We start from the raw sequence: 27939 nt of genomic DNA, 5'->3' as shown, positions 1-27939 counted from the left end.
GTAAAGCCTCATCCCGCTGCGTCAGGGTGTGACCGACACACAAGGAGGCAGCGCTGTAGATGCTGGGAAGATGAGGCATTAAATAGCAGTGAGCCAGAGGAGAGGAGCCCTGCCCTTCTCCAATCCTGCTGGTTGCTCAGGAAAAACACCTGGGTTTAGCACTGAGCTCTCAACACCTTTCTAATGCTGGGACAGGCAGCAACATCCAGGCTGACAATAAAACTTTTTCCTTCACACCGTCTTTATTTTCACAGTTACCTGTTATTTAAGCCAACTAACAGTGGCTCTCCAGTTACAGTAATCATATAAAGTTCCCTTTCTAAATGAAGGCATTCAGGTTTTTTAAGTGCACCCATTTAGGAAAAAAAAGTCAGGGTCAGTAACGGTAACGGTACTGTGGGGAGTAAGTAACTGAAACCCAGCGAGCTGAGTGCTCTTCCGGCCCGTGTACCCCACGTGCTGGGGATCCTTAAACTTCTGCTCAGCTGAGCCCGAGGCTGAGAAGCACCGCCATAAACCACACGCTTTCATTACACACAGTGAGACCAGTCAGTGCCAACACCCCAGCCTCACAGCGCCCACCCATCTCCTTCCTCACCCTTGAATTAGAACACTGGCTGCCCCCAACCTCCACTCTTCCTTCTGCAGCCATGAAAACCCTAACTTTTTTTTGAGGAGGGGCCAGGATACATTGCCTCCTTAGCAGCCAGGGGAGGCCTTGGAACTGATGTTGGCCACATGAGTAGGAAACTCTGTGCACCTTCTAGGAAGGGTCCTTACAGATGCCGGGGCTGGGGTTGGGGTGGAGCGGGGTCAGCTTTTTTGTACCGTGAACCCATTCTGCAGTCTGTGAAGCCATGGGCCTCCTCTCAGAAACAGTTTCAAAATACATAAAATAATGGGGTGCATATGATTCAGTGGTAGAGTGTGTGCTTAGCATGTATGAGGTTCTGGGTTTGATGCCCACTACCGCCATTAAAAAAAAAAACAAAACTAAAATACATAAAACACCCAAGATTACAAAGGAAACTGATTAGATTGAAACATAATGATCAAAATGTACAAAATAAAAGTCAGAGTAATACATAGGATTCTTTATTAACACATTAAAAAACTACTGTATTTTCCAGCATAAATGACATTATGAGATTTTTTTTGTATCACCGTTGTTAAAGGTGCCTGTGACCTCTATCAGTGACAAAGTCACCCATTTTGCTAAGACCACCGAGGTTTCCGTGGTTAATTACTTTCATAATTAAAGAAAACGCAACCTAAGTGTCCATCAGCAGATGCATGAACAAAGATGCGGTGTGTATATATAACGGAATACAACTCAACCATAAAAAATAATGAAATTTTGCCACTTGCAACAACATGGAGGGACGTACAGGGTATTTGCTTAGTGAAATAAATCAGATGGAGAAAGGCAAATACTGTATGTTATCACTTATATGGTGGAAGCTTAACAATAAAACAAACAAATGAATATAACAAAACAGAAACAGACTCAGACATAAAGAACAGGAGGAGAGTGTGTAGCTCAGTGGTAGAGTGTGTGCTCAGCATGCACAAGGTCCTGGGTTCAATCCCCAGCACCTCCATTAAAAATATGAAACCTAACTAACCCCCCCAAAAAAGACAAAACAGATATAGACAACAAACTTGTGGTTATCAGCGGGGAGAGAGAAGGGGGAGGGACAAGATGGGGGGAGGGTAAGAGGTACACACTTCTGTGTAAAATAAACTACAAAGAGATATAGTGCAGTACAGGGAATACAGCCAGTACATTAGAATAACTTTATATGAAGTATAATCTATAAAAATTTTGAATCACTATGTTACATACCTGACATTAATAGACTGGTAAACAACTACAATTCAATTTTAAAAATAATTAAAACAACAAAAATGAAGGAAATACTAAATTTCAGTCAGAGGCTAGAGAAAAAAGCTCTAATTTCTTTCCCTATACAGGTTTCAGACCCCTGAATCCTACCAATGGAAATGGAGGAAGCCTCTCCTTTAACCCCTCCTTCCTCCTGATACCTGGGATGAGAATGGGATGGCTGGAAATAAGCAGCCGTTTTGGAGTATGAGGCAAAAATACAAGGAGCCCTGATCTCTGATGACCATGGAACCACATACCAGCCCCAATCTATCCACATCTGGACAGAGAGATGAATTTCTATCACACTAAGCTACTGTTGGTTGGTTTATTCTTTATAACATAAAGCCACTCAAACCTAATCTTATTTGTTATATTTCTAATACTTTTGCTGAGTGGTGAGGTTGCAAACAGTTTGAACCAAATCATTAGCAACCTTCATTTATCTTTCAGAAAAGCATTCTTCCTTACTTACAAAAGTGATTCCTCCAGAGCTACAAAGGAAACCCAACTACAAAGCTCCTCTGTAGCTGACAGCCTTGGAGGAGGCAAACCGCGAAACCTTGAATAACAGAAGTTTCCCTCTGCCTCAGTGCTGCTCCACCTCTGAAGCACGGCCTTTAGAACATGCACACGCCCAAGTATTAACCTTAACAGCTCAGAAATCTTACGACCACACACCACACTTCAAGTCCACAATCAGGTACACACACACCCGACTTTATCTCACACTCCGTGAAGTCCACGGTCACGGAGGAGCAGGCACAAAGCCACTGCTGTGATGTGCAGGCCCAAGAGTCATCCCAGTGTTGGCAGAAGCCACTCAGAAAGTACTTACTAACTGTCATCGACTCTGGCGCGGAGGCAGAAGGTAGCAAGCTGCTCAGAGGACTTCCTTGGCCTGGAGGACTTGTTTCCACACTGCAAAAGGCAGCAGAGGGAAGTTACACTCAGCCAGTTAAAACACACAACCTCACCATTCAAACAGATGCTAAGCTCATTCAGGTTTCCCGACGAGCAGGAAGAAAAGGCAGCCCTTTGAAATTAGTCAATCCTTCATTATTTGTGGATTCCGTATTTACAAATTCACCTCCTCCCTAAAGTTTACTTGTTATCCCAAAACTCAATGCTCTCGGTGCTAACACGGTCACCAGGACCATGTGCAGAGTGGTCAAAAACCTGAGTCACTGGACGTATGTGCTCCCAGCCCCCATCAGACAAGAGGAGTTCTGCCTCCTCCTTTCCACTCTCATTCTGTAAGCGTGTCCTTCTGGCGGGCTATTCAGTGCCATGTTTTTCACATTCCTGTCTTTTTGTTGGTGATTTTTGCATCTACAACGGCCCCAAGCGCAGTGCTGAGGGGCTGTCTGGCACTCCTAAATGGAGACTGTGATGCGCCTTGTGGAGAAAATTTGTGTGAGGTCACCTTTGTTCAGGTGTTATTGGCCCCAAGTCCAATGATTCAACAATGTATGTGAAACAAGGTGTCTTTAAACAGGAACAGACATAAAACAAAGGTATGGACTGATCCCTTGACAAAAACGGTGTGACCAGATACGCCCAGGAACCTAGGAGCAATGGTTCTGTCTTCGAGGAGACTTTATAGAACATACTGCTGCAAATAACAGGAGGTGACTGTGTATTTACAAAGGATTTGCAACGCAGGAAAATAGCACTTAACATCTTTCATGTAAACAATAGGACCATAATCTGGTTACCACACCCACACTAGGAGGAAAAGGACCAAAAACATCCTCAGTGAAGTGGAGCTGGGGTTGAGAGCAGTGTTTGTTCGTGTACTGCTGCATTTGCAAAATTTTCTAAAATAAACAGCAGTAAGGACTCAGCGTCCTGGCTGGAGCTGGCAACACCGATCCCTCCCAGCACTGCACTGACTGGCACACAGCGCCATTTTCAGAGAGCAGAGTCCAGTCTACTCAGGGTGACAGCGTAACACCAGCGTGGCTGGAGGTGATCAGTGACCCCACCCTGGAGCCAAGGTTGAAAATGCAGGCTTGCTGCGTCCCTGGACAGCAAATTAAAACCACACAGAGAAAGAAGGAACAACTGTTAAGGGCAACAGGGATGGCAGTGGCACCAGGGACTCTTCAGCGTCCATCTCAGCTGTGCCACCAAACGTCCAGTGACTCTGGACCACACAGCTTTCCCTTGAGATACTTACATCTGAATAAAAGAAAACCAACGTGGTGCTTACTACTGAATGTCCAACAAAGCACCTCATGATATCTAAGCGGCGTAAATATTATATAATATTAAAACTGCAAATTATAATGTTTAAATTGTTCAATTGTTTATTACTATCAAATATGAAAATCAAGCAACTTATGATCGAGGAGGTACCCAGATATGGCCCCACAAGTGGGAAAAGTAAAGGTGGTACGCAGATGAGGTGTGACAAACAGCACGCCTCATACCATTTCACATTCTGGGATGTAAGGCCAAGCCTGAACTGAATTAAGGTGAAGCGAGGCCTCATCCTTCAGCCCCAGCAGGGGCCCGCCTATCTTTAAAAAAGAATGAAGTGCAGAGTTGGGAAGAGAACAGTTCAACCCCAGAGGCAGCTGGGTTTCTGAACACTAACCTGTACCGAGGTCCAGGCTCGGGGAGAACGTGGTCCTCAGGTCCCGCCCCATTCTCCAGGCTCCCGAGGGGGGCATCTGTGCACAGACGGCAATAGCAGAGACAAAGTCAGGTTTCTGTTCCCATTTCATTTTCTCCATGAGACAAGGACACCGTGCCGACACTGGCTCACCTGCTAAACCAGCTGAATTACAAATGTTTCCCCATCTGTAGGCTGGATTTTAACCTGCTACCTATTTCATTTCTTTCGGTCATAATCTCAGATTTGGCATCAGACACTGCCTGGAGGCCCTATACTCCCACTCAACCTTTTTTTCACTGACATGTCACTGACACACAATACTGTTAGTTTCAGGTGTACAGCATAGTGATTCAATATTTACACGTATTACAAACTGGTCACCACAGTAAGTCTAGCAACCATCTGTCACTGTACAAAGTTATTACAATGTTATTGACTATGTTCCCTATGCTGTACGTTATATACCCATGACTTATTTATTAACCTTTTTGATCTTGAGCCACATGGAATTATGCGTGAAGTCCGTATCCAGAGCCAACTTCAGAATCAGGGAGTAATAAATTTGCTCTGTTGGACCCAACAGCTCCTGCCTGCAGTGGCTGGAGATGGACACAAGAGGGCAGCACTGTCCAACTGCTGCCAGCGTCTGCTCTGTCAAAACCAAGCGATGGCTGCTTTCTAAAGAGCCGCTTGCTCTGCCTGGAGTGGCCTGCGAGAAAGGCATCTGGAAGAAGTGAGGCCATAAATCATCTCTAGAAACAACAGGCGAGAGGCACTAAAGACTTTCACAAATGTATCAGCTGCTGTTCAAGTCTCTTTCCAGGAAAAAGTGCAAATCCATGCCCTGGGGCTGGATGGTGACATTAAGGCCAATATCGCCCAGGAGGACACCTGCATGTCGGAGAAGCTTCTGGCTGTCAACGCCCACCACCAGGCTTGCAGCAGGGACAGGGAACACAGGGAGAGAAGGGCGCACGTTCCCCCTCCCATGCCATCTGTCCTGTGACCTCCTCCACATCACTCCTTCTGTTTACACCTGGTCTCGTCCTGCTCAAGATGCCCCAGCTCTTAAGGAGCTGAACAAAGAGAATCCTAAGGGGAAAAATGTTTTACCACCTTCTCTTCTACCCTGCTGTCCCCGCCAAGCTATTTCACTCACTCCTCCCTCTTTTAAGAAGACCGAAGGGGAACGAGAAAGTATCCTCCTCTCTACCTCCTCGCTCCCTAGAATCAGGGCGAGTTTAGGATGCAGGCTCTGCCCACTTGCTTGGGTTCAAGTCTCTGCTTCCCAACTTCAATTCAGTAAAGTTACCCAGCCTCTTTGTGACTCAGTTTCCTCATCTCTGGAATGGGCTGACACTGGTGCCTACTATAATTTTAATAACACCCACCACACAACTAAATTTCACATTCAGACACACATACACTTCAGAGAGAGCATGCAATGAGTGGGGGCCGGCGTCAGCTCACTCTGCAGCCACGCCTGGTACCACAGCACTCCTCCTCCTCCTCCCAGGCAGTGGGCTTGCTCTCAAAGGACCCCAAGGAACTCTTCCCTCGGTGCCCCTCCCGCCTTCTCCTAGGAGCTCTCTGCTCTCAGCTTTCATAACACTATGGTCCTCCTCTGCCCACTGACTTTTTCTCTGATTCCTGTGTGAAGGTGTCTCCACACGGCTCCACGGCCTCTGACCTCCTTTGCAAAGCTGGCAAGGTCCCGGCTCCAGCTCTTACCTCCATGAAGAGGACAATTCTCAAGCCCTCACCTCTGGCTAGGCCCTCAACCTTGAACTCCATCCCCACATTTCTAACTGCCCACCAGAAAGCTCTCCTGGGATACCCTACTGGGCCTACCAGCTGATCATGACCTTCCAAACTGCTCCCACTGGGCTGTAACCTCAGAAAACCATGGTACCCACCCTCCCTCACATCCCAGAGCTGGCTGGGGTCCAAGACTCATCAGTTCCACGCAGTCATCTCCCAATCCATGCTCCCCAGCTGCTTGCACTGCCCCCGTAGTTCAAGGGCTCACTATCCTGCAGGGGTCTTCTGCAGCAGGTCCCCTCAGCCCTGTCTCAGCCTCTAATCTGACTCACACACGGCTCCCTAAGGCAGAGACGAGGACTCCAATGTACACAACAGAAGTCCATGGCTGGAGTAAAGGCCGACATCACCCACCAGCATTCCAGATACCACACCTACTCGGCCCAGGTGGATTTCCCACTGGAATACATGACCGTGACCCCATGACAGCTGTGGTGGGCCCGATGCACTGGGGCCACAGAGCAATCACAGGGACAGCCCACGTCACTCACCCTTGAAGTCCTCTCTTCCTTTGTCCCCAACCAGATGTCATTTTTCCAACTGCCAGATGTCTGTCTGCTCCCTTCAGCCTGCCCACACCCCCACCCCTGGATTGATGTGCTCACCTGAACCCCAGCTCCGGACCTGGCTCTGGCCAGGGTCAGGGTCACACTGGAATCAAGGAAGGCGTGGTCCTGCCCTCATGGACCTCACAGACTAGTGGAGGGGCAGGTATTATCAAGTAGTTACACAAATTCACGATTATAGATAACAAACAGGGGTCAGAGCAACGGAAACAGGTTTACCAGGATTATAACAGTGTGAAACTCCAGGCCTGGCTGGCTTCTCTAAGACGGCGACCTTGGGGCTGCACCCTAAAGGCAGAAGGAAGGAAGTGGAAGCAGATGGCGCAGGAGGGGCAGCGGGCAGAGGGGAAATGGGAGGAGGTGAGGCTGTGGGGTGAGTGGGGCAGGGAGGATTCCGGATTTTACCCTAGGTAGTGTGGAACGGTCTGCAGCAGGAGCATGATGCAATCGGATTTACATTCTGAAAAATCACTCTGGCCGCTGAAAGAACGATGCAGGGCTAGGGGACAGGGATAAAGAGCTACTGAGAAGCTATTTTGCAACAGCCCAGTGACAGATAAGGAGCAGTCAGAAGAGGGTGGTCGAAGCATTCAGATGAAACTTCGGCCACCCATCCTCCTCCTTTACATCAGGTGATTAAAATGTCCCTGTCCCCTCCCTGCCTGCCACACTCCCAGTGGACTCGCCTTTTGATCCCCCAAAGCTTGGCAGTGACCCAACTCCAGACCCAATGGCAGGACGAGGAGAAGCTGGAGCATGTTGAGCCTGATCGGGAGAGGAAGGGGCCAAGGACCTGGGGTGTCCAGTGAACTGAAGCAGACCCTCAGAAACGGGTTCTGCATTTGCTCAGACCCAGCACTGACCACAGGACCCCCCGGCGAGGAGCAGTAGCACCTGCCCGCACACAGCGAGCAAGGATGGGTGTTCTGTTCTCCTCCGTTTAGGACTCGCAGTTGAAAGAAACTTTGGGGGCTTTTTCTCCCTGCAGCGTCGAACAGGTGTTGGTGAAGGTGTTCTGCTCTGTTGCAGGCAATGACGTGCCCGGAGGAATGACTGTATCTAATCCTCCACCTACTTGTCAGGGCCTGGGGATACCCCAGGCTGGTATCTCCCTTCTCTGAGCCCCTCCTTAACTCCAGAAAGGCAGCCCAAAGTATGGCGCCCTTAAACCTTAGGGGTGCCTCTTCCAGGGTTAAGAAGGATAATATCCTGTGTTCAGGGTCCCCTTCTCTGCCACCTTCCCCTTCCCCAGACTTGGCTACCAAAGCATCCATCCTTCCCCACCACAGACTCCCTCCCTTTTTATTTTTAATCCCCTCCCACTTTCTATAAATACCCCCAGGTTAAAGAAAGGAAATGGCTCCCAGGCCAGAATAAGAAAGACGATGTGAATGTCACTAAAGCAGGCGAACATCAATCAGAAGGGACACTAGTCAGCAGTGGAGTGAAAGGAAAGGAGTCTTAGAGAGAAATGCTGGCAGGTCCGCCCAGGGCTGCCCCAGGAGGGACTGGCCCGGCAGCCTGGCCACCTCAGCACCACCTGGCCCGCTAGCCTCCAGGGAGATGCGGCACCAGCCCAGGAGGGACTCGCTGTGATTGGGCATTCCAACCAGGCCACGGCTTCCCCCAGCTCTGATTCCAGTATCCTCCTGCAGCCCGAACAACGCAACTTCCCAGGAATATTCCCACCCACAGAGGGTCTACCCCTCAGGCCGTCACAACTGCCGAGACACTTGGTGACTCTGTGACTGTAGTAAATTAAAAAGCAGCAGACCGGCTCACACACAGCGCCGCTGGTGAGGACAATCAAGATCAGCCGGAGCCGGGGGTCCAGCGACAGTGACAAGGTGGAGCCTCTGGGTCTGCGAGGCTGACCGGCAGGGGCAGGGCCAGGGGAAATCTGCCGGGGGACGGGAAGGGGCGAGTGCCTCCTCTCCAGGATCCCGGAGGTCGGCCAGAAGCTGCTTCCCCTGGAGACACTGGTCTAGGGGAAGCCCAGAGAGGGAGGAAGAATGCTGGGTTCTGTGACCAAATCCCAACATGAATGGCAAACAGCAATGCCCCAGGAGCAGCCAGCCACCAACCCCAAGGGTCTGGTCGTCAGAGGACCCCGGCTGAGAAGTGAAGGGGCCACAGAGCGAACGGTGCACGCACCTGACGTGACAGCCCAGCGACAGCTCATCACCCAACTGAAAGGCTCGTCGGTGGGGCGCGGGATGAGCTGGGTGGGGAACTGCATCCCAACCTGGATCCCAGGAACAAGCCCTGGAAACCCTCCAGGCGTCCCAGACACATGCAAGGACCACCTCCTCTCTGCCAAGCCCCACCCCCTCAGACACCTGGCCTGGGTCTGCACTGCTGCTGAACATGCCAGGGCGAGGTGACCACCCCCTCAGCCCATGGTGCCTGGACCAGGGCTGGTCACCCAAATGGGAGGAGCTGCAGGGGCTGGCCCAGCCAGCAGACACGAGCTGGGCCCACCAGACCATCCCTCTCTGGGATTTCAGCTGGGACCAGACAGAAGGTCTGACTGGATGGAAGGTCACAGGGCTGAGGCCTGGTGTTGGCATCGCAGCCGAGAACGGGCCAAAATGGGAGGGGGAGAAAGACGGGGCAGCAAAGACAGACTGAAGAGAGAGGAGATGGGGGAAGGGCCCCCCAGGGAGGTGTGCGGGTGCAGAACGAGAAAGATGGCAGCACCTCACCAGCCCAAGAGTCCTTCCATCCCGATGTCCCAGCTTCCAGCCCACAGGCGCAACCACAAGATGTCAACTCACTTCTGCAACGCGAGCCACGTGCTCCCACGGGGCCTTGGCCTGTGCCTGCACCGTTTCCCCAGTTAACCCAGGGACCTTCACCCCAAGCCTAAGAGGGAGACGGTATGATAATAAGCACCCCTTCCCCGTGGTCTGTGGTCAAGAGTGGGTGAGCTAACCAGATCAATCCCCTTACGGTCTTGGATTCACTTTAAGGGCTTGATAAGTGCTGGTGGTCATTATGACCACCATCTATACTGTCCAGAAGAGGAGACCAGCCCAGTGGACACAGTCACTTAGCCCCGAGCTCTCATCAGTCTCAGTTTGAGCCTGGAATACCGCCTCGCAGAGCAGTAACCCGCCCCCTCACACCATTTCTAGAGTTGCCCACCCCCCAGGCTGCTGCTGGGCCACGTGCCCACCCTGCCTCTGGCTCCGGCTAGTTTCAGTGGCTTTCTGTTCCTCACACAGTGACAAGAACAACAGTCCATCATCCGGTTCAGAACATCAACAGCTTCCTGGGCAGTCCTGTGGGCCCCCGTCCACGGTTTCCTAAGCATGGGTCTGGGAGGGTGAGAAGGGCCCCCACATGGGGGGCCGAGACCTCGCTGACACGGTGGTATTCGGGGCATTGACAGTGACCCAGCACTTCACTGTGCCAGGCACGGTGCACACCCACCCCACTGGGTGAGAGGGGCTCATTCACACCTCCAACCCCTGCCCCACCCCACCCAATAACCGGCTCTAGCTAAAGAAAAGAAATAGCAAACCACATGCGAGTCTGCTCAACCACAGGGAATGGATCAGAAATGCTTACGCACTCTAAAGGCAGGTTGTAAAACAAGCTACTCCCTGACGCCCCAGCACCCGGCTGGAAAGGGTGCAAGGCCCTTTAGAGCTATGGGGTCTGTGACCTTCTCCCTTCTCCTAAGAGGCAAAAATAATGGTGGCCATTTGTATAGCTCGTACATGACCAAGTTTAACAAACCACTGGCGAGGGAAAAAACAGGCCTGGTGGCTCCCTGGTGATGTGTCAGCTGGTTCAGCCCAACACCCGCTCAGGCAAGAGCACCTCAAAATAGCCTGGCTCAGCAAGGGGAGAAGACGAACCCTCTGTCACTTCTGATCTCAACCAGACCCTCCTGCCCTGAGCCCCGGCCTCCTTGCTCACTCACCCCTGCCCTCCAGAGGTAGCCCAGACACCCCTGCTGGCTCTCGGAGCCGAGCTCGGACGGGAGGCAGGAAGTAATCAGGAGACACCTACCTGCAGGGCCATAGGAGCCCGCTGCGCTGACCGGGAAGAGGATGTCAGCGTAGCCGTGCAGCACCTGCAGCGGGGCCCAGCTGTGCATCTGGGAGAGGCAGGTGTTGCCATCCAGCGGCCTAGGGTGAGACAACACAGTTGCGTGAGGGGCCAAGAGCCACTAAGGGCCCCCATCACCATGAGCCTCTGCTGGGCCTCCAGAAGTCCCCTCTTGGGAACCAGCCAGGCTGTGACGAGGCTGAGAACAGGAGCTGGCCTGGGCCGGGAGTCAGGGGCGTGTGGTCTGGAGCCAGATCTGCACCCACTCTTTCAGCCAGTGTCTACCAAGCACCTGCTCCATACCAGGCGGTGTGCTCACATACATTATGTGCTGAAAAAGAACCAGCAAACAGGGTACATCCTGCCCTTGTGGAGCTTAAAGTCTGCTGGGGGATGTGGGCAGGAATCACACAAAGGGTGTGAAACGGCAGCTCAGATCCGTGGAGCTGGCGGAGAAGGTCCACGTGCTCCAGGAAGGAAGCGCCGTGCACTCCGGGTTCTGAACTGACGTCAGCCACGTGACCCTGGGCAGGCGGACTTCGCCTCACTGGTTCTCAAGCCCTCGTGAGTAAAAGCGGAGCATCAGATCAGGTCGTGTCTGGCTCCCTTCCGAGAAAGGGGGTCAGCTCGAAGGTTAACCAGGCTCATATGATCTGTTGAACCGTCACCTCATCCACCAAGTACAAAACCAACCTGTACGATCTTCGCAATGCAGGGCTGGCTCAGTTCAATTTGTCTGAGAAATTATTTGCCCGTTGAGCATTTGCCTCTGGGCAATTAGGCAACACTAATAAAGACCAGGAAGCACTTGTACAATACTCTCAAGTTTATAAAATGATTCTGTAACTCACATGTAAAGAAGACCAAAGCAGATCATAATCATACCCACTTAATAGAGCAAGGGAAGGAGGAAGGGAGGGATGAGGAGGAGGAATGAGGAGGCGGGGAGGGGGAAGGAGGGAAGGAGAGGGAGGAGGAAAAAAGAGATGCTGTGACTTGTCCAAGGTTATGTCTTCGACAGAACCAAGGCTTGTAGGATTCAGCCCAGGTCTTCCAAACCCAATTACAATGGGTCTCCTGGCTGCTGCCCACCAGTTACACGATGCATATAGTTTCCTCTTTCACTCAGAGCAGAGATTAACAAAATTTTTCTGTAAAGGACCAGATAGTCAATATTTTCGGCTTTGTGGCCAAAAGTATACCTCATTGGTTTTTTTCCTTGTTCGGCTTTTGGGTTTTACAACCATTTAAAAAAACGAAACAGCCATTTTCAGCTTGGGTGTGGGTTTGCCGGCAGGCTAGTATGCCAAGTCCTCTTTCAAGGCCTGTCCTGTACACACTCTCCTTTCAGCCCTGTCAAGCTCTGGTCACACACCTGTGGGATGTAATCCTCACGGAACTGTGCCAAACGTCTCCCTTGGTCCTGCAGGTAACACACAATAAGGCACAAAAGAGGAAGCACCCACACCTGTGTGCCCAGCAGCAGAGCCGGGTTCTGGGGTGAGCTTGGCTCTGCCTCTACCAGACCGCCCTCCTGGGGCTCCGCTCCAGCAGCTGGTGACCATGGGGACCGCCGGACACCCAGAGGCAACCAGGGACTCCCCCTCAGGACCAGATGGCAAAACCTTTTCCTGGCCACTGCACTGGCTCTGGGCAGTGGGGTTTTCTGCTGTTTCAAAGGGGACGTCTTATCACTTGCCAGGAACACATGCAGAGCACAAGGTGATGTCAGGCCCTATCAGCTGAGGTTCAGACCCGAATGAAAGAGGCCAACGGCCACCACTTCAAAAATGAGTTATACTGAAGTGATTCCTGAGGCAAGAGACCAGTTCAGAACAGAGTGTCACAGAAGGCTTAAAAACATAACAGGTCTTGCTTTTCATTAGAAAAGACACTTGTTTTAAAACCTACAAAATGCCCTAAAGTGAAGGGGGGAAAAAATATACCCAAAGCCACACTGCCCCAAACACAACTATTAGTTGTGTGGGACACAACTAATAGTGAGACACTATTTTCCTTAGTGCCTTTTTTCTTTCTTTCCTCATTTACTTCTCTTTACAAGGTCGTAATGAAACTCAGTGTAGGTTTTTATAGTTTGCTTTTTCCATTCAGTGTTAATTCATAAGTTCATCTTCATGCTACTTGGCCATGCTTAAATGTCATTTAAGATGCTGAAGATCCTGAATGTTAAGATTTTAAGATGTAAACCACACACCACTCTGCTGTGAACTGCCCCGTCGTGGCCGCACATTTTGCTCAGCTCCACTGTTGCACTTCTCTTAAGTTAGGACGTTGGTACTTAGATGTGGCAACCTATACCCTGAGTCTCGTCCTCAGGGCAGATTCCCAGCAGTGGAATTGCTAAATCAAGTGGGAGAAACAAGTTGAAGGCTCCTGACAGTGTATCAAACGTTTCCCGGAGGGCTGTGGACACCACCAGCTCTCCATCACGACGCCCGTAGGCGCCAGCCTGGCACTATTCCTCAGTTAACGCCCACTAGGTGCCTGGGCGATTCCAGGCACTGAGGACACACTGAGAACAAGCCCCCTCCGCAGGGCGCTAACCCAGGCCCACCTTTCATCCGGTTCTCTTTTTAAATCTTGACAAATATCATGGTCAAAATACAGTGTCTGGTTTCGCTTTGCGGTTGCCTAACTGCTGGTCAAGTGTGACATTTTTCATGTTTGTACTTCATTTTGAGTTATGTTTTCAGCCCACTTCCCTGTTGGTATCACAGAGCACATCTAAAGTGACGGGAAAACCCCTTTCTATAATAAAGTTATTATCCTCTTTTAAGAAAAAGACAAGAAGCAAAGCCAACACTGGCAAATATAAAGGCAGGAGGGGAAAAGAGTTTTTCCTCAGTCATCAAAGAAGTGGTTTAACTGTCAGGAAATAGAGGTGTTGGCCCAATTTTTGGCCAACAGGGCATCTTAAAGACCATCTGAGCATTCAACTTTGCCATCCACTGTGTGCTTCCTCCTGGCCTGGCCACTTTCCCCTCACAAACCTGGCTGTGCTGTTTAACTGCTAAAGTTCTGGCCCCTCCAGGCTCCTCAACCCTTCATGTGACTATTAGCTTAGAACCAAAAGGAAAGTATTACTCAGTAGGCCATCTCATCATTCCTCTGCTCTGTCCCCAAGATGCTCTACGGAATGTTCGCTCAAGAGCCCCCCTTTATGCCAGGGAGAGGCTGTCCATAATCCGCAGGGGGCCCAATGGCCTCCCAGGGCCCGGGCCCTGCAAAGGCCACCCTGCACTGTTCTGCGTTTCACACATCACAATGCTGGCGGCTACCCTGGCTCGCAAGCTGATCTCCCTGGTCGATGGCTCCAAATCTAGCAGGCAGAGAAATGACTGTCTCTGAGGCCAATCAACTCAGAGATACACTCACCTACAGAGAAAGAGAAGGCAATCGGCATTGCCTAAAAGGACCAGATGAAAAACTGAAGGCAGGTGTGATGGTCAACTTCATGTGTCAACCTGACTAGGCCACGGGACCCAGATAGTGGATCAAATATTATTCTTGATGTTTCTGGGCAGGTATTTCTTAAGTGAGATTAAAATTTAAGTCAGGAGACTTTGAGTAAAGCAGATCACCCGCCATAATTTGGGCAGGCCTCCCCCACTCAGTGGAGGGCCTTAAGAGAAGAAGACTGAGGTCCCCCAAAGAGGAAGAAATTCTGCCAGCAGACCGCCTTCGGACTCGAATGGCAAGTCTTCCCTGGGTTTCCAAACTGCTGGCCTACCCTGCCGATTTTGGATTTTGTCACATTCTACAATCACGTGAGCCAATTCCTTAAAGTAAATCTCTCAAGACAGAAACACACACACACACGCTATTGGTTCTGTTTCTCTGGAGAACCCAGACTAAAACAGCAGGTCACAAGCCTGGGTCCCAGGTCCAAAAACACTCATCCCCAGTGAGCAGGAGCAACGCTGCAGGGAAGCCACCCTAACAAACACCGCAGGGGGAGAAAAAAGCCTTGTGCATGAAAATGCTCATTGCAGGATGGCTGATGACAAAAAACAAAAAAAACAACAACAACCTACCAACAACCAAAACGCTCAACAATAGGGGAACCTTTAGCAAATCATGACATATTGATCTGACTGAGTGTCAACCAATGGAGATTCAAAGTTACGCAGAAACATGGGAAATACCCGACAGCACATACAAACTTTGCAGCACAGCATAACCTAACCCTAATCCCAGTTTTGCCCGTTGCTTTGACAAATCTTAACTCTCTACAGAACCCGGTTCTTTCATCCATCAAGCGAGGGTGACCCCACCAACCCCCTCCACGCAGCTCTAAGTGTGAGGAGAAGGTAAAGCCGCAGCTTGCCGCGTCTGGTACATCCCAGGCGATGAATAAGGCAACTTACACGTGCTACTAACACGGTGTCTGTGTACGTGAGGACGAGGGTAAAAACCAAAAACAAGAACAGGCACAGTCTCAGGAGACAGGGGAGAAGAACTCCTAGCCGACCCGTGAAACCGAGGCGGTTAGGGCGAGAGGCGCGCCGTGCTCCTTCCTCGCACCACGGGGGCTCAGGCTCTCCATTTCACACTTTCACGGGCAGGTTCTGACGTCAGCCGTGACCAGGATAACACTACACACTGTAAAACTCAGGTGAAGAGGCGGCGAGTTTACTTGGCATTAAGAGTCAGACCGAGCACAGGAATTATCACAAGAGCAGCGTCACAGCCGCCACAGCCGCCTGCGCTGTCCCTGTCGACGAGCCGGCCCAGGGCCAAAGACCCCACACACAGTACCCCATGAACGGGGCACTCTGCAAAGCAGGTGCCGTTTTTCTCCCAGGTCTCAGATGAGGCCTGAGGCTCTGGGAGGTAAAGTAACTGGCCCAACCTAGTCCAACCTAAGCCGCGTAGCTAGGAAGTGAGAACCTCTGTCCTGATACCAAGATCCAAGCTCTTTAACTGCTTCCTCTTACCTTCACGTGCTCCACGCCCCTTCTGCAAGCAAAACTCTGCAGCTCCGGTGTTAAGGTGGCAAGCACAGGCAAACTACTGCTGCACGCACCCCCGCAGGTAAACGCAGGAATTACCAGCCTGAGACAATTCTCTGGAATACCCTGCCTCTCTCCTGAGCTTCCTATGTTAGTGGCAAGTTAGAGACGTGAGCAAAATGCAAGTGATAAAAATGGAAGACATACACATGAAGCAAGAATTTCAAGGCACACAGCTTGACACCAACTTTGTAACAAGTGCCTTCAGATAAAATACTCCTTCCGCTCAGTTCTCAGGAGAAAAGCCAGCTAATGCTCCTTCCTCCTAAATCAAGATCTGAAAAATGAAAAATTGCAGTCTAATGCCACCCCATCCTGCAGGAAGAGACCTGTACCACCCTTCCTTAAAAGCTCAAGCAGAACTTACTTCTCAGGCGACTCCGAGTGGCCCGAGCGCTTCCTCCCCAGTCTGTCCCCATACACGTCGTCCTCGTTTTCATCCACGTCTTCATCGTCGATGCTTTTCACATCGAGCTTCTGGTAGCCACACTCCCCATTCAAAGACAGAGAATCAATTTTCCACGAGTTGCTGCTCTGGCTTCCGTTGGAATTGGGTCCAAAAGGGCTCTCAAAGGCTGACATGATATTGATCGAGGAGCGGTCGGAGTTCTCCTCTGAGCTCTCCCCTGTCCCAGGCATCTTCTTAAAAACATCACCAGAGCTCTGCTCATCTTCCTCGTCATCAAATGAGATGATGTTGGTCACCTTCTTTTTCTTCTTCCTCTCCTTTTTACATCTGGCATCTGGCAAAAGATACAGGATAAGAAAAAGCAGGAAAGATAAAGTGAGGATTGAGCCATCCTGCCTCTAGACTGTGGGAAACCCTCTTTTACTAAAAAGTAAATTTAAGATAAATTCAGATTTTTAAATCCTTGGGGGAAAATATCCGTCTACAGGAGACTGAGCAAAATGGATGTGGGGCTCTACTTCTGATTTAAACAAATATGCCACAAAGCACACATCACAATCATGCCTTCTAAGCAGTCCTCTGAGTCAAAGGACAAATCATTACTGAGATGATTTTTACTGTTTCACTTTGGAAAACACTCTCACGGCTGGGAGATGAGACCAAGAAAACCAGTTTGGACACTGCAGTCAATTGTTTAATGGCCCCAGTTCCTCCCAGCCCTGCACAAAGCCCCATCACAATGGGACACTGCTGCTCCTCCCATCAACAGCGGTGTCTATTTCTCCACCCCCCTGAATCCAGGCTGGCTTAGTGCTCTGTTTTTAAGAACAGAATGTGGCAGGAATAACGAAGTGTGAGTTCTAGAGCCTGGGCATCAAGAGGTCTTAGACCCTCTCGGAATGCTGCCCTGAAACTACACAGAAGAAGCCATTCTAGCTTATGGGAGGATGAGAGGCCATGTGGAGGAAAGCTGAGATGCCCCAGCCAGCAGTCAGCACCAATTCCAGATGCATGAATGGGGCTATCCTGGATCTTCCAGCTTAGTCACCAGCAGTCCCATGAGGGAGCCCAGGTGAAGCCAGCAGAAGAACCATCCTGCCAACCCATGGAGTCATTAAAAAAAATAATAATAAACTGTGGTTCGTTGTTTTAAGCCACTACATTCTGAAGCTGTGTATTAGACAGCTAAGGCTAAATGAAACCAAAGTCAAGACTGCCTTGGTGACTAGCACTTAGATGAGCCAGTTTGTTCACCCATCTCAATCATCAAACTTGGCTATGAGACACTTTGAGACAATTCCAAAAACTCCGATCTATCTAAACGTAGGTCATGCTTCACCAATGTATCACAACTCTGAGATAATGTCAAAAGCAGGGTTCCCAAAATGGATGGAGAAGATACTTCTTTGGGTATACAAGTTCCAGCATCTCTGTTACACAAAGTTATCAACAGTCCTGTTCTACGTCATTCGCGTGTGGGGCTCTTTGCTTGAGAAGAAGGCAAGACAGATAAAGCCAGTATGCAGCAAAGACTCCACAGGACTCTCAGTTTTCACCAGCATTAATAATTCCAAAGAGGTGCCCATGATCACCACCTTGTGTAAGGGATCTGAGAATACCAGGACTAAGTCTTTAAACCTCAAATTTCCAATTTTGCTATAGCAACATTCTGGATGTCCCAGAAAGCTTAAGGGATATTGTAAACTTCTTGCAAAGTTAACGTGAACTGAATCAACGTTCTTTTGCCTCCCTGCAGCCTAGAGTCAAAGCTGATCACCCCCTCCCTTCCCCTGGCCACCACTAAAATGTCATCCCCCCAACAGTATACATTCTCCAAGCATCCTATGCTGGGCTTCCATCCCATTTATCAGAAGGATGAACAAATGATGGATGGGGGAATAAACGAATGAAGATCAACCTCATCTGGCTTCATGTGACCATCACGCCCCTGCCTCCCCAGTCTGCTCTGACTGTGCTGATACCCTGTCATCTTCACATCTCTCAGATCCCTTTCCGAGTAAACAAGGGTCAGAAAGATGAACACAAACATATACTGAAAATGTGAGTGCAGCAGATTTCCCTCCCTCGGCACTTTCAAGTGATGAGGCACATCCACCCTCACCCACCCCTCTGCTTTCCTCCATCTGCCCACCCCGCTCACCGGCACCGATGTGCTTGGACACGACGGGCAGGGGGTCGGTCTCCTGCTCAGGCTTGATGAGGATGGAGACAGCAGAGGACGCCGTGATCTCCCTGAAAAGGCTACTCACTCCTTGTGTGGATTCCTTCAGCAAGGAGGTCACATTGTGCGTGGATTCCTTCAAGAGGTCCGAGACGGTAGGAGCAAACTTACTCTGCCCGTTTAAATCCTTGTTGTCAATGTTAATCGCGAAGAGGATGGAGTTCAGACCTGCCCCAGAAATGGAGTGGAGTGTCTGCTGTTGAACAGTCACACCTCCAACACAATAAACAAACTGTAGACCTTATAGCACACAAGAGGGGACACACTCATCTTAAACGTGGATAAAAACCTCCCACAAAACTAGGGTCAGTAGATGCTATCACTGGAGCTGGGTCTTTCCAAATTCACTCCCTGTCTGTCAGGAAGACAGATGCAAATAAGGAGCCAAAATCAATTATACTTCCATTTAAAAAAATTAATGAGATGAATAAAAGGCTAGTCCTCTCTAGCTCAGCAAATAATAATGAAAAGAAAAAAAATAATAAAGTCAACTAAGGCATAAGTTGTGAAGTCAGACTGCCCGGGACGAATCCCAGGACTGCCGCTGACGAGCTATGAGACCTTCCTTAGTCAAGTTGTTCATACCCTCGCTGAGCTCCAGTTTCCTTATCTATAAAATGGAAATGATAATCTCACAGAGTAAGTATTAAGACCATCACTCACCAAAAACAGCTCCGTGAGCAATCAAAAAATGTGCACCAATATCATTACCATTAACACTTTGGGCAAAAACTTGCACTGGTATCCTACGGCCTATAGAGGACCTCATGGTCACCTGACTTCTCCTTATCAATGGACAAGCCTAACATAACTCTCAAAATATGGGACTTAGTGTCAACTTTCAGGAAAGAGAAAGAAGGAGGCAACAAAGGATTTGGAAGAAAGCAAATTGCCCACTTCTGTTGGGCTCAGCCTTTGAGTGAGAGTCAAACATTAAACAATGTAACAAGTCACCAACTAAAATCAATCCAGGGCTTTTGCGTTGACAAATCATGTACTTGAACTCTATTGCATTTGAGTCTGTCACAGCCCTATAAAGGTGACTGCCATGCTATCTGGGTTCCCACTTCGAAGAAGAGGAAAGCAAAGGTAAGAAAGCTCACAGGATCTACCCAGGCCGCCTGCCAGAGAGGGGTACAGCCAGGCCTCAAAGGCAGGTCTCCTGTCCCCAGTTCCCTGGATCTTTATATTACACTTGCAAAGCCACAGCCCAAACCCTCAACCCCACTTTCCCACCCAGGGTATCAAATTCTAGAGAAATGGACTCAGTGCTCATCGCCACTAAAGGAAGGACAGTGGTGAGTGACTCATTAAGTCGGCGAGGGATGAGGAAAATCCCAGCATCCCTTGGAGCTATCAGTTCATTCCCAGGCAGCCTCGTCTGCTCACCAAGCTTCACAGGACCCACCGCCCCTCGCCCTGGCCAGGCTTACCAGCTGCCATGGTAGGAAGCATGCTAGACCTTTCTTCGTCCATCACAAAAGCCCAGTCTTCATAAAAAGTGCTGCAAATTGAAAGAGAGAGAAGGAAAGCTCTGAACAGTGGTCCTCTGCATCCATTAGCCAGACCTACCTGGAAAACCCGTGCCTGGCCATCCCAGAGTGGATGGATGAGGTCTCTGCTGGGCTGAGGCTTCTAGTTGTAAACAAAGGATTGAACACATATATCCTACAACTTCCTCATTGGTCCCCTGAGATCTCTAGAGTCCCCTGAGCTTGAGAACACCAAAACAGGCATGAGATGTAAACGTGGTATTTATAAAGCAGAAAAAGAGAAAGGGGACAAAACGAGAGGGGACTTCCACTTAAGCAATGTCTCCAAGAGACAGACAGGAAATCTGAGCTGGCCCATAGGGCCCCCTTGATTGGGCTAATACAAGAAAAGACAATTTCAGAAAAAAATTATAGCGTTCCATGGCTCTATCAATCAGGGCACTTGTGTGTAACATCTGTGTGGGCTGTAGACCCAAAAGCCCAGGTTATCCCTGGAAAAGGCTAGGAAGCTAAAAAGGCTCACAGATCTAAACGACAGGGGGAGAAGGGGACCAGAGAGGCCTGCAGGTCATCCCACTGTCCACAGTCAGTCGGCAATGAATGGTGCAGCCAGGGCTCACAAGCAGGGCCCCCAGCCCCATTCTCCAGCTCTTTATCTGACCCCCTGCTAAGCAATCACAAGCAAGTATCGTTATCTCCCCGACTTCTCCACCAGGCCCGAGAACTCTAAACTAATGGACTCAAAACTCAATTTCACTAAAGCACTGTCAGTGATGGGTGACCTGTGGTTCAGCAAGAGACTGGAGACACAGCTGCTGAAGCAACTGAATACAACTAACAGGAAGAGAAAAGAGACCCCTCACCTTCAACATGCTTACCTGGCCAAATGTCAGTGGAAGCACAGACTATACGTTCCAGCTGGCAGTGCGGCTGCCCCTCTGATTCCCATAACAGTGATTCGCTACAAATTGAGGCCAGTTTTTATGCATGTAAATGAATTTGGTTTTCCCACATTGAGTTAGAGTGGCCAGTGATTTAGGTAAGTTCAACTGTGATTCTTAACAGCTGATTCATTTCAACTGCTCACTGTTACATTCAACCTTGATACTGAGAGTACAACTCTGAACTACAGTTGTCCCTTGGTATCCATGGAGGTTTGGTTCCAGGACTGGTCACAGACACCAAAATCTATGGGTGCGTATATAAAACAGCATAGTGTAGCTGGCCCTCCCTATCTGCAAATTCTGCATCCACAGCTTCAACCAACCACGGATCTTAAACGTAGTATTCAATCCAAGGCTGGCTTAATCCACAGATACAGAACCTGGGGATATGGAGGGTAGACTGCACTTGTGAAAAAAATCACCTGCTGTAAAGAGCTTCACCAAAAAAAACCAAAAAAAACCTAATGTAAGTGACATGAGTATGTTCTCCTTAATGAAAGCTGGTTAATGTTCAGACAGACATTCACAGCCTCCCGACTCAGGTCCTAAGCAGCAAACAGGTACAGCCAGTACCCATTGTCCTGGCCCCCATCCCTCCCATTTCAGACCCACAGAGTCTGAACATACAACTGGACAAGGAATCACAGGCAAAATCAATAGGGGAACTTCAAGGGTAATTTTTTAGAGCCTTCATGCACAATCCTACAACACCTAACAAACTACTGGTAGAGAGGTGAACACAAACAGCAGAAAAAACAGAGGAGACTTGAGCCTGGGAACACATGGCAAGATGTGAAATCAAGGGACTGCATCATGGCACTAATGAAATGCCAGCTTATTGAATTAAACGAAATTTCACTGCTAAGGATCTGGGCACTACTGATGCAGAAGTTATTCAAGGGACCAGGGCAGAACTGATCACTGTCCCTTTGTATCATCAGGTGACACAAAACAACACATCCAGTCCACCCTTCTCAGAGGGGAAATAATAGCCAGAAGGGGAAGAGGGGTAGGGAAGGAGGGAGAGAGAAAGAGAGGGGGAGAGAGAGAGAGATAAAGAGAGAGAGAGATCACAAACGTCAGCATATCATCATGATAGCAGTTATGTCTGTGTAAAGTATGAGTGATTTAAGGTTTCCCCAGCAGGTTCTGCAGCACTGTCTAATGTTTTTGACGGGACGGTGGCTCACTGTACTATCACTGACGCACATTCAGTCCCTTCTCCCCATTGCCGTGGGATAACCATACCTTTCTCAACCTGCTGAGCTTGCCTATGGCCGTGTGACTTGACAGCCAATGAGATATGAGTGGAAGTGAAGCATCACGGTGCAGAAGCCTGAAGAATCAGGGCTTCATTAGCCATAGCCCCTTGTCCTGCCTTGGTAATCAATAAAGTGTATGTAGAGAGACAGCCTCTGTCAGCCTGGGTCCCTGCAGTGAGACAACACCCCCAGTCCCGCTCACCCATGACAGACATGTAGCAGGGGAAGAAATAAATTTGGCTGTCTCAAGTCACTGAGGTTTACACGACGCTTGTTAGGGCAGCATAACCTGGCCTATACTACCTGACAGAGTAAACTTTACGATCAAGAAAAAAAGAAAACATAATAAAATGGGGGATTGTTTTTAGTAACAAATGACTTCCTCTCCCCAGCCTAAAACTTCCCTGTTTCTTTCAGTCGGTTTGGGGTTGATGAACCTCAAAAAAACCAGAAGGAGCTATACAGCACCCAGCCCACAATGAAAGACACAACATGAGACTGGGGACTAAACACTCAGCATCTAAAGAGAAATTCTGAAGCCGAAAGAAATCTAGATTAAAATTCCTCTAAGTGAGGTTCAGGCTGTGTCCTAAGACCAAAGCTCTCTCCACACCCGAGGCCTTAATAATAACAAGCATTACAGGGGTGCCTGCTATGAGCAGCTGCCACGTGGAGCCCCTCACAGGCATCCTGGTTTATTCCCAGGTCCACCGGCCCCCCAGCGCAGCTGAACAAGGCGAGGCTGTAAGAGGGAAGCCCGGGTGGTGCCCCGAAGCTGGCGGTCAGATCAGCCGATGTGCCCCCCGCCCCCGCAGAGCCCCCTCCGGGTACCTGAGCCTGCCGCGGTCGGCCAGGAGCGTGTGCAGGTAGCGCTCCAGGGAGTGCTCGTTGAGGGCGCAGCGCAGCCAGGCGCGGCCGCGGCCCACGTCCGACGCGATGTGGCGCAGGGAGTAGAAGCGCTGCAGCTCGTGCTTGCTGAGGACCTCCTTCACGTAGAACCAGAACACGGGCTCTGCGGAGACAGCGGGCGGAGACAGCGGGCGGCGCCGCGGCACCGGCCCGGGGCGCTCGTCACTTCCACAGTAACCGCCCACCGGCATTTGTCAGGGTTGTAACACAGTTACTCCTTACGCACTTTTAAAGGAAGATACCGAAGAGCAGACCAAAAATAAAAACGACCCCCAATCCACCATCCGGAGACGACCGGCATTCGCAAGCCAGTCTTTATGCCTGCACCTGTATTTTTTTTTATAGAAAATTGGCATCTGTGATCACTGAATTATGACCCCAAAGATAACCATACCCTAATCCCTGGAACCTGTGAATGTCACCTTATACGGCAAAAGGGACTCTGCAGATGTGACTAATTTAAGGACCCAAAATGGAGAGGCTATCCTGGATAGTCCCCACGGGCCTGATATAATCACAAACAAATTTCAAAGAGGGAGGCCGAGGGAGATCTGATGCAGAGAAGAAGGCAGCGTGACCAGGAAAGCAGACACTGGAGTGATGCAGCCATAGCCAAGGAATGCCAGAAACTGCCAGAAGCCACCAGAAGCTGGAAGAGGCAAGGGACAGATTCTGCCCTGGAGCCTCCAGAAGGAATGAGCCCTGCCATCCACCTTGACTTCAGCCTAGTGAAACTGACTTTGAACTTCTGCCCTCCATAACCGTAAGAAAAATTAATTTGTGTTGTTTTACATCACAAAGTTGGTGGCAATTTGTTCAAGCGGCCATAAGAAACTACTGCACCATCATACTGTGTGTCGTACATGTGTACATGCGCATACATATAAATACATACACACACATATAAACTCTGCACCCTGGCCTGTTTCTTTTCTTATCTAGGTCATGAACATTTTCCTGTCACATTTAAAGATCTCTGAAAACATAATTTTTGATGGCTTCCCAGTTAAACACAATCTAACTATTTCACTACTGCTGGAAACATGATGCACTGCCAACTTCCCCTACATACTGCTTTGAACATCCCTGTACATGACTAACTGTCCTCATTTCTAGTCCCTTAGGAGAGAGTTCCATAGGTCTGAGAATAGGAATAGATTTAGGCTATAAAGGAAAGCTAAGAAGTTTGGTTTTATCCACAGAAAGTCATAATACCACCTCACATCCTGCCTTTTTGGTCCACATGCACACAGACATTTCTCATAGTTGTAATTCTAGTGTACACCTAATTTGGTGATCAATCTTCCTTACTTAACAATGGCTCATCAACACTTTTCATGCTGCCAATAATAACAACAGCAACAATCGTGACAACCACTACTACTTACTGAGCATTAGCCACGTACCAGCCATTGCACTGAACACTACATCCAACCTCAGTCCTCAGAACCACCAAGACCACCTCCGTGTCAAAGACAAGGCCTGAGGCCTGGACAAGTGAAGTAACTCGCCCAGTGATCCCCAGTAAGCAGTAGAGACAGACCTCAGAGCTGTCTCACTGCAAACCACATGTTCACACTGCTTTGTGAAGTGAGGGGGGCTCTGCCTTCTTCAAAATGATCGTGTTCACCACTGCTTAACATCCCGAGGGAGAAAATGCTGTGTCTGCTGCCAGATGGAGATTCCAGTCCAGGAGCTAAAAAGACTCAGGACTCCTCTAAGAATGTGTTAAGATCTTTGCACCTTCCTTGCAGAAGGATGCAAATACACACATTACCATAAACTGGGCACCAGGTTAATAAGCTCACTGTGATATTTCAGTTCAGCTCAACGAGCAGGGACTACATTCCTATCAGGAGCCATAAGCTGGGGGAGGCCATGGGCCACCAGGGAGACCAGAAGAACTCGTCCCTAACAAGTTTCTGGCCTAGCAGGCAGGACAACAGGTGAAGAGATCTTCAGTGGAATGACCCTGTGTAAGCCCCTAACTAGGCAAAGCTTCAGACTCTTCTCCCTTGAAGTCCCAAAGTGCAGAATCGCCCAGAGTCATTGGGATAACTGGAGAAAAGGGAGGTAAAACACTGAGTGTGATGCCCAGCCCATAATGACCAACCACTGTTTGTTTAATCATTACCTTCTTACACAGGAACATGTGTGCTGTTCCCACTTTTCCTTTTTCTGTTAACAGCATCTAAATGTGTATGGACATACAAGGGCATGTATGCATTTGTAGATCAAGCCAACCTCTGAGACCATTTCGAATAAATGTCTCAGATCGACTGGTAAAATCACCAGCAGGTTGGGAATGCAGTTTGTTGCAGCCACCGTGGAAAACAGCATGGAGATTCCTCAAAAGACTAGGAATAAACTTATCATATGACCCAGGAACCCCGCTCCTGGGCATATATCCAGAAGGAACTCTACTTCAAAATGACACCTGCACCCCAATGTTCATAGCAGCACTATTCACAATAGCCAAGACATGGAAACAGCCTAAATGTCCATCAACAGATGACTGGATAAAGAAGATGTATATTTATACAATGGAATACTATTCAGCCATAAAAACTGACAATACAATGCCATTTGCAGCAACATGGATGTTCCTGGAGAATGTCATTCTAAGTGAAGTAAGCCAGAAAGAGAAAGAAAAATACCATAATGACATCACTCATATATGGAATCTAAAAAAAAAAAACAAATACAAAACAGAAACAGACTCATAGACATAGAATACAAACTTGTGGTTGCCAAGAAGGCAGGGGGTGGGAAGGGATAGACTGGGATTCAAAATGTAGAACAGATAAACAAGATTATACTGTATAGCACAGGGAAATATATACAAGATCTTATGGTAGCTCACAGCAAAAAAAAATGTGACAATGAATATATATATGTTCATGTATAACTGAAAAATTGTGCTCTACACTGGAATTTGACACAACATTGTAAAATGACTATAACTCAACAAAAAAATGTTTAAAAAAAAAAAAAAACCACCAGCAGCGTAGTTCACTCAGAATACCTTCTGTCTCAAGCCCTAAAAACCAAACTCACACCCTTCTGAAACCCATTAGGATCAGCCCAAGCCTCATGAGTACATAACAGCCTTGCTTCTACTTGAAGCCTCTCTCAGAAACCAGGACAGGGAATCTGGTGAGAGTATTACTCTGGGCCGGCCAGCCAGACAGCCGATAACTTGTTTTGTAACACACCAGACAACCATCTATAAATCCATCACGATTCCAATCAAGTGACTCTCACCTGCATCCTGTCTTTCCTGAAAATTGCAGTCACCTCCCCCTGACCTTGAATACACATGAAACACTTTAAGGCATGTTTTCACCTTTCAATTCCGCGAATTGCTTACTGCTACAGAATCCTTCCAAAGCTTGCCAGAGTGATGCTGACGATAATCATCATTATCCCAGTAGGGCCCCGCTTCCACTGCCAGAATTAACGTGGTCTATTTAAAGAGAAGCTCACCTGCCACTTAACACTTGGAGTGGCTGTAATTTAATTTGGGAATATATACTGATCTCTTACAGCTTTAAACTCGGGGCTGATTCCAAAAGTGGGAGATGGCTTCTGGGTCTCCAGACTCTTGAAAGCCATCTGCCAACCAGAACCAGAGCCAGGAAGGGCGCCTAGAGGTGAGCTACCTGGGGGCACTTGTTGGCAGAGGATAAATGATAGCACAGGACTTTGGCAAGGTTTCTAACAGGCCTCAACTTTAATCGATGCCAAGAATTCAAGAATGCATACTTTGGAGGGCACAAACCCTGGCTCAAATTCTAGTTCAGGCGTTGTGTGACCCTGGGGCAACTTCTTTTGCCCTTCATTTTCCTCCTCAGTAAAATAAGGATAACAGTACTTGTCTTTAAGGTTTGCTAAGAGGGAAAAAAATGAGAAAATAAAGCATACATATGAAGTGCTTGGTGCCAAGGCACCAAGGCAGGCAAACGGCATTCCTACCCTTTCTTCTGGGAGCAACACCCTCTTTTTCTAAAAGAACCATGTTCCATTTGCTGCCTTTAGCGCTACCAACCTCTCCCTGCCACGGGGCGGGCGGGTCACCCAGGCTGGGCAACCCCCTGGCCACAGCAGGGCATGTGTCTCAACTTGCCTCACTCAGCCCACTCTCATCCTGGCCCGGTTTGATATTTTGTACATGATGGATTTTTTTCTGTATTAATTTTGACTTTTAAAAATACTGCATGAAAATATTATTTCTCTTGACTGCTGAGTTTTTTGGTGCTCTCTTAAATTCTGTGGCTGAAGTGAGTGCCTCATTGGCCTCACCCTAGCCCCAGGCCTGGACCACTGGGCCCTCCCCACAACTTCTACCTGAACCACTAGAAGAGAGGTCTTGTCTCCTTCCAGAATCGAAGTCAGCAAACAATGGCCAAGGGCCAAAATCAGCACCCCCACCCCTGTTTTTGTAAGTAAAGTTTTATTGGAACACAATCATGTCCTTTGGTTTTTTTTACAAGTCATCTTGTAAAGACCTGGCTGCTTTCCTGCCACAAAGGCAGAGCTGGGAAGTTGCGACAGAGACCTGTGGCCCACAAAGCCTGAAGTGCTTACTACCTGATCCCTTAAGGAAGAAGTCTGCCAACCACCATTCCAGAAGTAGGAGCTCTAACACTAGCGTAAATCTGGAGCTACATAGGGCCATTTTCCCCCCGTCAGG

The 27939-nt window shown here is 49.0% G+C and overlaps 1 protein-coding gene across 5 annotated transcripts in view; it reads right to left on the bottom strand.

Moving 5' to 3' along the window:
• Positions 1 to 27939, bottom strand: part of SNX29 (sorting nexin 29) — a 587226-nt gene that overhangs the window by 400945 nt on the left and 158342 nt on the right. For all 5 annotated transcript variants that reach the window (XM_045521723.2, XM_010961733.3, XM_045521724.2 and 2 more), the window contains 7 exons: positions 23169 to 23349; positions 20072 to 20142; positions 18558 to 18806; positions 16355 to 16730; positions 10916 to 11034; positions 4488 to 4563; positions 2724 to 2806 (listed from right to left, as the gene is read on the bottom strand). In XM_045521723.2, the coding sequence (XP_045377679.2) occupies positions 2724 to 2806; positions 4488 to 4563; positions 10916 to 11034; positions 16355 to 16730; positions 18558 to 18806; positions 20072 to 20142; positions 23169 to 23349 (1155 nt within the window). The remainder of the gene's footprint in view (positions 1 to 2723; positions 2807 to 4487; positions 4564 to 10915; positions 11035 to 16354; positions 16731 to 18557; positions 18807 to 20071; positions 20143 to 23168; positions 23350 to 27939) is intronic.

Source organism: Camelus bactrianus, chromosome 18 (genome assembly GCF_048773025.1).
Source record: "Camelus bactrianus isolate YW-2024 breed Bactrian camel chromosome 18, ASM4877302v1, whole genome shotgun sequence".
NCBI lineage: Eukaryota > Metazoa > Chordata > Mammalia > Artiodactyla > Camelidae > Camelus > Camelus bactrianus.
Note: the sequence above shows the minus strand (reverse complement) of the source record. Positions and strands in the feature narration are given on the sequence as shown.